General features: G+C 43.2%; 1 protein-coding gene across 1 annotated transcript; it reads left to right on the forward strand.

Annotated features, from left to right (window-relative positions):
* Positions 1 to 1,384: 1,384 nt before the first annotated feature.
* Positions 1,385 to 8,875, forward strand: BLOC1S2 (biogenesis of lysosomal organelles complex 1 subunit 2). Its single transcript, XM_059053297.2, has 5 exons — positions 1,385 to 1,488; positions 1,863 to 1,979; positions 5,618 to 5,737; positions 6,399 to 6,503; positions 8,050 to 8,875. Exons 1-5 carry the CDS (start codon positions 1,392 to 1,394, stop codon positions 8,079 to 8,081), a joined length of 471 nt encoding a protein of 156 aa, XP_058909280.1. The 5' UTR covers positions 1,385 to 1,391; the 3' UTR covers positions 8,082 to 8,875.
* Positions 8,876 to 10,299: the final 1,424 nt, after the last annotated feature.

Raw genomic sequence — 10,299 nt, forward strand, 5'->3', positions numbered from 1 at the left:
AGAGTTGAGGCAGTGACAATGTGAAGAAGCTGGCTGCCCCAGGAGTTCTGAAAGAAAAACTTCTGACTCATAGGAATGGTTTGAAATAGTTGACACTACCATTGGAGGGAGTGCAGATGGTGACCTAGGGAGGCCTGGTCCTTAGAGTGAAGAGATTATGGTGTGTGTGTTTGTGTGTGCATGTGTGCGCTGTTGGGTGTGGGCGGTGAGAGTGCAGATGGAGGATAAGCAGGGATAAGACAAAAAACTCCTACACCAAGATTCTGGATGTATAGGCCTGCATCCTGAGACCTGATATTTATCCCCTCTCTCTGCCCCTGTGACCTTTATCCCTCCCTCATTCTGCACCTTCCATTGCTCCCCAGTTTCTTTTTTCATCCATTCCCTTCACCCACCCGCATTCTCCCATCCCATCAAATACATTCTATATACCCAGAGGTCTTGTGAAACAGCTGAATGCAATTAAGATAACCAGAGTGTATCCTCAGTCCTAAAAAATTATGGTCTAAGCTTTCTTCAAGAAAGTCTGTTTCGGGACTTCCCTGGTGGTGCAGTGGTTAAGAATCCACCTGTCAATGCAGGGGACACGGGTTCGAGACCTGGTCTGTAAGATCCCACACGCCACGGAGTAACTAAGCCCATGCGCCACAACTACCGAGCCTGTGCTCTAGAGCCTGCGAGCCACACTACTGAGCCCGCGTGCCACAACTACTGAATCCCGCAAGCCTAGAGCTCATGCTCTGCAAGAAGAGAAGCCACAGCAATGAGAAGCCCGTGCACCATAATGATGAGTAGCCCCCACTTGCCGCAACTAGAGAAGGCCCATGCGCAGCAACAAGGACCCAACACAGCCAAAAATAAATAAACAAAGAAAGGCTGTATCAACCCAAGAGACGTAGGTGCCAAACTGAAGTTTGGCAAAAAAGGTCCAATGAGCTTATATTAATCTAGGACACAGGAAGGGAGAGTATTTCGGCTCAGGGATAATGCCCGAAGGTTTCCCAGAGCCTAGATGAGACTATCTTCAAAAGCAAGGATTCCTTGAGCAGTCTTTCAGTGACTAATAGCAGCCGGGGTGAGGATTCTCTGGGGAGGGGCTAACTTGTCTCCGGTCATTTTAGTCAGCAGGCCGCACTGGGCTCGACCCATCCCAGAGAGGTCTTACTAGGCTAGTGATCCCGCCAGCGAGTGGCCGCAGAATTGAGCGCATCCTTTGTTCCAGACGTCGCACTCCTAGCAGCTGATCGACTCACGAAGCTATTTTAGCTTCAAATTCGGCTTGGTGCCTACGCTTGGCTATCACTCATTCCTTGCGGTATGGCTTAGCCCAGAAGCGCAGAATCACAGGGCAATGAACCCGGAGCGGGGAGGGCGGGGCACGCCCGGCGCGCATGCGCAGGGATCCCAGAACCAGAAGCAGCGTGGGGCCGGGCATGGCGGCGGCGGCCGAGGGTGTCCCAGAGACCCACCGCGAGGAGCCCGTTCGGGGTATGCGGAGTGAATGGGGATGAAGTGTCCAGTGGGAGGCCTGGGGCTCTGGGTTACGGGTCCGAGGTGCCAGGACTCACCTGGCGGGAGCGGGCAGGTCGGAGGGGCGCGCCTGTGTGTACGCGTGTTTGTCCTGTCAGGGCGACTGAGAAGCTTTGGCCGCGGGGTCGAGTGTGAGCTGAGGCCGGTGCAAGGGAGCAGAGTTGGCGTGTCAGGTGGGGCAGGGACGAAGTGAGGGACTCGAAATTACGGCACATGGAGAATGGAGCCGATTTGATGCAATGAAGACAGGTGGAGGGATGTAGGGAGAGGCTTCTGTGGCTGGATTAGGACCAAGGCAGGGCGGGGCATTTACTCATTCTCCTTTGATCCAGATGATGCCGCCGTGGAGACCGCTGAGGAAGCAAAGGAGCCCGCTGAGGCTGACATCACTGAGCTCTGCAGGGACATGTTCTCCAAGATGGCAACTTACCTGACTGGGGAACTGACGGGTGAGGCGGGGTCCGGGTTGATTCCGGTAGTTCCGGGCACCACTCGCTGGAGCTGGGGTTTGGCCCTGGTAGGCCTGTGAGGTGCTTTAGCAGCGTCAGTCTGCGGCTCCCTCCCTAACCCCACACACCTCGAAACGTGCCTGGTGGAAGTTTGGGGAGGTCAAGAATGTGTAGGAAAGAAGTCCATCCGTTCCCTGGAGAAATTCACGAACCACTTTCAGCAACACAGGATAAACAACGAGGTCCTACTGCATAGCACAGAGAACTATATTCAATAGTCTATGATAAACCATAATGGAAAAGAATGTAAAGAGAAAAGAATGTATATATACGTATAGCTGAATCACTTTGCTGTACAGCAGTAATTAACACAACATTGTAAATCAACTGTACTTGAATAAAAAAAAAATTCGGTACAGAAACACATAAGAATACTTAATACAGCCCTGCAGGCCTCCGTAGTGTAGACTGAGGCTGAGAAAACAAAAAAGAATTCATCAAGAAGTGCTTCTTCGGGGAGATCAGCTCCATGCTTTGTGACCACCTAGAGGGGTGGGATAGGGAGGGTGGGAGAGAGGGTGATGCAAGAGGGAAGAGATATGGGAACATATGTATATGTATAACTGATTCACTTTGTTGTAAAGGAAAAACTAACACACTATTGTAAAACAGTTTTACTCCAATAAAGATGTTAGAAAAAAAAAAAAAGAAAAAAGAAAAAAAAAGAAGTGCTTCTTTGGGGGAGGTGCATTTTGAACAAGGCTGTAAAGCGACTGATTGGCCAAAAAGTGGGAAATGACTGGTGAGTGAGGTGGTATAAGCAAGCAGTTTGTTGGCGAAGCAGGTGTATTTACGAGGTTAAAGGGAAATGGGGAGTGACCTGCAGATTTAGGGATCTATTAGGTTTGTCTCTCCCACCCTTTGGGACATGATTAATTTTTTGGTCCAGTGTGTATTTCCAGGTGAACACATGACCCATGTGTGGAGGAGGATCTAAAAAATGAAGTCTGGTCCAGTGTGGCTTTTCATAAAGGCTGTTATGTTGTTTCACTTCCCCAGGAAGTTGCTGTGAGCTAAATTTCTGAACCAGAATGTACGGGAAAATGCTTGGTGCAGAATAGAACGGGTTGTGAGTCTCCAACAGCCTATTTAGTTATTTGTTTGTTTATTTCTGAGCAAAAGAAACCAGCAACAAAATCTAGATTTTTTTTTTTTTGCCTTTTCTTTAAAAATTCCAAAGATTTGGCAGTAGTAGTCCCGCATTCTTGCAAGCCTCTAATTGGCTAGAGTTGGGCATTGTCTCCTTTAAATGGACCAGCACTGTGCAGTTGGTCCCCAGCTACTCCCTGTTTTCTCCCTTTTACTGAGACCTGGTGTCAGTTGCCATTTATTACTGTTCTTATATTGTTGTTTTTTTAGTAGTGGTACAGAAATGGTTTTCTGTACCAGTGTCTATCAAAATTGGTAAAGTAAATGATAGACTAAGACTAAGAGGATCATAGGCTCCAAGAAGTGGGAGAGTGTATTTCTTTGTAGAAGTGAGTAATCTTGCGTTTAAAATGCAAACACCTGGCTTGCTTCACTAATTTACATAATACTGTTGGCTCCTGGGTATTTGAGTGTGTGACCCTTGTTTGAGAGAGACTAATTTGATAGCAGTGAGAGTATGGATATGGAGGAGACACAGCAGAGCAGTATTTCAGATGAAAAGTAACCATCTGTGACAGAGTGATGGTAAAAGGAATGGGGAGGGGAGCATGGATGCAAAAACATTACAGAAGTGGAACTTATAGGACTTGTTGAAGTGGGTGTTAAGGGATGGGAGCAGCTTAAGATGTGTCTGCAGTTTTAAGCCTGGGTGGTGTCATCAGCCAAAATGGGCAGGTTGGAAAGAGGAACCATGTTTAGTGTGGAAATAATATTTTCAGTTTTGACTTGGCTGATTTTAGTTATTACTGGGACACTCAGGTGACTGTTATCAAGACATCCAGGTGACTTCAACATGTGAGTCCAGAGCTCAGAGAGTGATCAGAGCAGGAGAAACAGATTTGGAAGTCAGCTGCATAGCAGAGTGAGTTGAGGCTGTGCAGGATGAGACTGCCAGGGAAGACCATAGAGGCAGATAAGAGGACCTGGACTAAAATCTCAGGGAATGCCTGTATTGGGCAATTAATTTGTTTTTATTAACAGTACTTAAAGTACCTAGGTTTCCAAATGATTTATTACAAAATGAATTTTAAGTGGATTGTCATTTCCCTATGATTGTCACTCTTACCTATACAGATACTTTTTTGAGTTTGAAAGGAAGCTAGCATAACCCTGGGAATGCCCGTGGAAATGTGCCACCCATGTAAACATCAGCCATGTGCCACCCATGTAAACATCAGCCATGTGCCACCCATGTAAACATCAGCCATGTGCCACCCATGTAAACATCAGCCATGTGTCACAGCTGAGGGAAAGTTGAGAAACTGATAGTTAAGGGGGTTAAATGAGAAGAGATCTGATACAGAAACTCAAAAAGAGCAGTTAGAAGATGCTATAGCAGCCGAGGGAAATGAGTGTTTCATGCAGAGAGAGAGATCAGTAGTGTCAAATATTATGGAGAGGCCCAGGAAGATAATAACTGAGAAAAGGCCATGGATTTGGTGGTTAGAAGAGCACTGATGACCTTGGAGCTTGTAATTTTTCTGGGTGGTGGGGACAGAGACAAGACTGGAAGGGTTTACGTGAGTGAATGGTGAGGAGGAGGAAGCAGTGAGTGTAAGCTACTCCTTCAGAAGGGTTAGCAGTGAAGCTTCTTTGCTTTACTGAACAAATGATGTAGGTTTACAATAGAGGGAGTGCTTTTGAGCTGAAGGAAACCAGAATATATTTCTAGATAGAGAGGAAGGTGCCAAGATGGAGAGAGAGTTTGGAATGGCAAGGGAAAGGAGGTGACTGAAGAGAGGCCCTGAAGAGGTAGAAAGATTGGGATCAGGCGCACAGGAGGAGGAGGAGCTGTCGTGGCAAGAACAGGAACGCTTCTGCCTCTTGAGAAGATACTAAGGTACAGAGAAGTTTGGAAGTGAGGCAGAAAGATTGAGGCAGTTTATGTAAGTGGGCTTGGCTTTTGGGAAAGTTGGAGTAAAGGCCATTTGCTTTGAGTCGGGATGGGGAAGGGAATTGAGGATGTGAGAAGCAGGCAAATGGTTTGGAAGTCAGTGTATAAAATGGTGTACAGAATCACAAGTAATAAATGAGTTACTAAGAAGTGTTGAGGTCCTAGTTGACTTTATATCTATTTTGATATATATATGTATTTATGCTGCAGTCTGCCGAATTATGTTTTCATGTTGTAGAGGTACCAAGACTGTTTCACCTCCCTTTTCTTGGTACGTGAGTTTATCATTTTCCTTTCTAACTAAGATCCTGAAGCTTCTGGATTTTATTTGGTTTAAATAGTTTTCTGATTGCTGCCTGAATTTCTACTTAGACATTTAGAGTACGTAGGCTGAGTATAAATGTCATAGATCAAAAGTGGCCTGCTTCTTTGACATTCCCTAGGTCCTGCCTTGAACTACCATTTGGTAGTTAATTTCACATTCCAGTTATCTAAACAAATCTTAAAGGCATCACATCTTCTGTTTGTTTTAAAGCCACCAGTGAAGACTATAAGCTTCTGGAAAATATGAATAAACTAACCAGCCTGAAGTATCTTGAAATGAAAGATATTGCTATAAACATTAGTAGAAACTTAAAGGACTTAAACCAGAAGTGTAAGTAATCATTTTTTACAATTAAACATGTTTGTATTTAATGTTCTTTTGTGCTTGGGGCAGTGGGGAAGGGAAGGGAACATGGCCCCTGTCCTCAGGGAGCTCATTTTCTAAAAGTGAATTAGAAAATTAAGGTGAATTTCTTCCATTGTGAGGATTAGCATGCTTTGGTGGTATGGTTCTTTCTGCTTCTGGATCTTGATTTGATCCTTTTATTCCTGGAAAAACAGTGAATTAATTTAACAGTGAAATCTATAAAGGACTACTTTATAAACAGAAAACCAGAACATCTATAAATGCTCCTTTAGACTGGTAGAATATATTTTCCCATTGACTTATCTTTGTGTTCCCTGTCTTTAGGGCTCTCCTTCTTGGTCTGGGAGTACCCAAGAAACTGAATCAGTAACGGAAAGATTGCTTGAGGAGCAAGGAATTTAAGAGAGGAAAACCAGTAGATGAGAGAGACTTAACTTTGTTTAGGTAGCCATCATACCTGATCAGCTAGCTGTCTTCTAAGGCATCTGCCTGCTAGTGATCAGAATCATGTCACTCCACCCACTCTGTCTTAGGCAGAGCTGGAGAGACACTAGCATGCTTTCCACTTTTTTCTGCACTCTTTGTTGATGTTGTATAAACCTGTGGTCTGTCTTTGTTTTTAAAGATGCTGGACTACAGCCTTATCTGGATCAGATCAATGTAATTGAGGAGCAGGTAGCAGCTCTTGAGCAGGCAGCCTACAAGTTGGATGCGTATTCAAAAAAACTGGGTAACCATTTTTATTTCTGTTTTGATTTGATGAGGACCCTCCTGCCAGTATGACCTTATATAATAAGATGTTTAACATTTATGATGTACCTACAGTGATGTATTTTAATCTTCACAAAACCTCTTGAAAGTAACTTTTTATTAGTGACAATAATAAAATAACATTTCCTGAGTACATAATGATATATCAGGCACTGTTCTTAATATTTTGCATCTATTATGTTTTTCATCCTTCAGTCTCTGAGGTAAGTACATGATTTTTATCCCGATTCTATTGAAGAGGAAACTGGTTGAAGGGGTTATAACTTGCTTAAGGACACAAAGCTAGTATATAGAAGAGCAATTTCAAACTAGGTCTGATTGATTACAAAGCTCAAGCTCCTTCATTGTGGTTCAGCAGGCTGAAGCATCTTTAATAATGTAGATACATGTCTTAAAAAACAGAGTAGTCAATCAAGGCTTTCTTGAAGGGTTACTTTTCCTTTAAGGAGGAAACTGGTACTAGTATTGATGCCTTGCTAATTGACTCTGGCTCTTATATCCATGGTTAAAAATAATGTAGTTGTTTTTAGCCTAGATATAATTTAAAGATTATTTTATTTTTATCATTGACAGTTGTTGACTTCTTCAAAAGATTGGTTTGTAGCAGACTGAGACATGCGTGGTAGTTAGCAGTTTCATTGTCCACAATTAAATTTACTAAATGGTGACTGTGAACTTTAGAAGGCATTGTGCCAGATGCTTTCAAAGTTTTAAAGACAAAGGGAATCCATAACATTGAGGTTTATTTGATGGTCTTTTAAATTTCTGTATCTTTCAAAATTGTTTTCCTAGAGTAAGGGATAGGGATAAGAAAATAAAAGGTGAAACATACTTCTTGAAAGTCCCAGTCTGGCTCTCAGAGGGTGCCTGGGACAGAGCCTGGAGAGGCAATTTCCTGTGCTTTGTAAGGCTCCTGGTGGCTCAAGTGCCAGTAGGTCTGCTTAACCCTGGTGGAGCATCTGAGCAGGTACCGTTGATAGGGTTAGAACTTAGGGAACTCATGTTAGGTTCTCAGTTCTGTGTGTGTATATTTGACTCCTTAAGTTGCGCACATTGATTATATTTGGACAGATATCCAAATATCTGTCCTTAGCTAATATGATAGTTGCCATTTATGGTATGCCTATAATTTGGATACAGTTTGGACAGCTAAGAGGACTGAAGTTAATAGATATTTTTTAATGTAATAGACGTTTTTGAATTTGCCTAGAAATGCTAACTGAAAAGTATCTGTAAGAGCCAATTTTTTTTTTTTTTTTTTTTTTCGGTACGCGGGCCTCTCACTGTTGTGGCCTCCCCCGTTGCGGAGCACAGGCTCCGGACGCGCAGGCTCAGCGGCCATGGCTCACGGGCCCAGCCGCTCTGCGGCATGTGGGATCTTCCCGGACCGGGGCACGAACCTGTGTCCCCTGCATCGGCAGGCGGGCTCTCAACCACTGTGCCACCAGGGAAGCCCAAGAGCCAATTTTAAAAGGTATAACTTCTTCTCCCTCTCCCCCCTGCAGAAGCCAAATACAAGAAGCTGGAGAAGCGATGAAAAGCTTATTCCTGTGGGACAAAGTCTTTTTTAATGTGGCAAGAATGTTTTATAAGACCTGAATCTTGAGGCTGTTGAATTGTCAAAACTCCTCAAAAGGCAACTATGCTGGTCATCCCAGAAACTTCGCAACATTTGAATAAACTGGAGGACTGTGGCTACTCCTGGAAGAACTTTTTCTGAGGCAGAATCCCTCAAAAAACTCACACTTATAACTCCTTACCTTTTACTTGAATGCTTCATCATCCATTCAGGACAGAGACTCTCTCAAAGTTTTCATAAACCTGGACTTGCCAGTAGAATCAAATGAGTGGGCGGTTTTCCCTGGTAGCAGTTGATTACTACATTATTTTCTTAAATGGTTGGGTTTTGAGTTACTGTGTAAATGGTGGTTTTTTTCTATTAAGGATGTAATGTATTGCTAACAGGATTCTAAATTTAAAAAGGAAAACAAAACAGTCTTGTTCGTGACAGTTTGTCACCTTGTGAATGTCAGTAACTTACTTTTCCATAACATTGCAAATAACAGAAAATCTTAAAACAATTTCAGGCCAAGTCTTCTAGACTGAACAGAAACAGTGCAAGGAGTGTTGTTGCGATCGTTTGGTGTATGGGATGGGCCCCTCCTGTCTGTTCTCTGTATGAGTCAGATGGCTGGGGATGGATATCATCTTAGCATGTGCTCCCTTTTGGAAATACAAGGACAGGATGTGTATGTGTGTGTACGTGTTAGGTGGGGAGGTCGGGCTGCCACTCGGGCTGCTACTCATTAAATAAAGCATTTTTATAAAATACCTTCCTACTTGTGTCTGCAGGGTCAGGGGGGGCTCCCAGGGACCTGTTTTCCTTTCAGACTAAAGACATCAGTGGATGGAGGATACTGACTGACCAGTCTAGTTTGGAAGACAGTCAACCATATCCAGAGTTGGGTGTTAGTGGTTAGGAAGGTGCCTGAGGTCCCCAATTCCATCTCCAAAGAGTTCTTAATTTTGTTTTTGTCATTTCCCACCATTTAAGTTCTAGTCCACCATCATTTATCCCCTTCTTCTCTGGACTGTTGCTGTGGTCTTCTGTTACATATCCCTCCAACCTGCAGTCCAGGCTGCTGGCAGACCAATCTTTCTAAAATGTAAACTGGCCACATTTCTCCTGCTTAGATTTCTTTCATGACTTCTCCTGGCCTCTTTGAAAAAGCCAGACTTTTTAAACTTAGAAACCAAACTTTTAATAGTATTTCATATTACTTTTGTGTTTCCGAGGGTGAACTAGTCTAATGTAATTCTCTTTGGCTCTTTCTTAAACTTTCTATAACTTTTTCATACAAAATTTGAAGCATTTAGCCAGATACATAGCCTGACACAAACTAGCATTTTGAAATTGATATACATATATAGAGTGGACAACATCCCCAATTACATTTAGGATATAGGGTTCTCCCAAGATAGAGCTGAAAATACCACAGTTTTAATCTTTCATTCTGTTAATGTATTATATTACATTTATTGATTTGTGTGTGTTGAATCATCTTTGCATCCCAGGGATAAATCCCAACTGATCATGGCATATAAGTCTTTTTCTTTTTTTTTTTTTTTTTTTGCGGTACGCGGGCCTCTCACTGTTGTGGCCTCTCCCGTTGCAGAGCACAGGCTCCGGACGCGCAGGCTCAGCGGCCATGGCTCACGGGCATAGCCACTCCGCGGCATGTGGGATCTTCCCGGACCGGGGCATGAACCCGTGTCCCCTGCATCGGCAGGTGGACTCTCAACCACTGCGCCGCCAGGGAAGCCCATATAAGTCTTTTAATGTGCTGTTGAATTTGGTTTGCTAGTATCTTGTTGAGAATTTTTACATCTATATTCATCAGGGATATTGGCCTGTAGTTTCCTTTTCATGTGGTATCCTTATCTGGCTTTGGTATCAGGGTAATACTCACCTCATAAGATGAGTTTGGGAGTGTTCCCTCTTCAATTTTTTTGGAAGAGTTTGAGAAAGATCAGCATTAATTCTTTTTTTTTTTTGCATTAATTCTTTACATGTTTGTTAGAATTCACCAGTGAAACCATTTGATCCTGGGCTTTTCTTTGTTGGGAGGTTTTGATTACTGATTCAAAATCGTTACATATTATTGACTTGTTCAGATTTTTTCCTCATGACTCAATCTTGGTAGATTATATGTTTCTAGGAATGTATCCACTTCTTCTAGGTTGTCCAATTTGTT

Source organism: Kogia breviceps, chromosome 2 (assembly GCF_026419965.1).
Source record: "Kogia breviceps isolate mKogBre1 chromosome 2, mKogBre1 haplotype 1, whole genome shotgun sequence".
Taxonomy (NCBI): Eukaryota; Metazoa; Chordata; class Mammalia; order Artiodactyla; family Physeteridae; genus Kogia; species Kogia breviceps.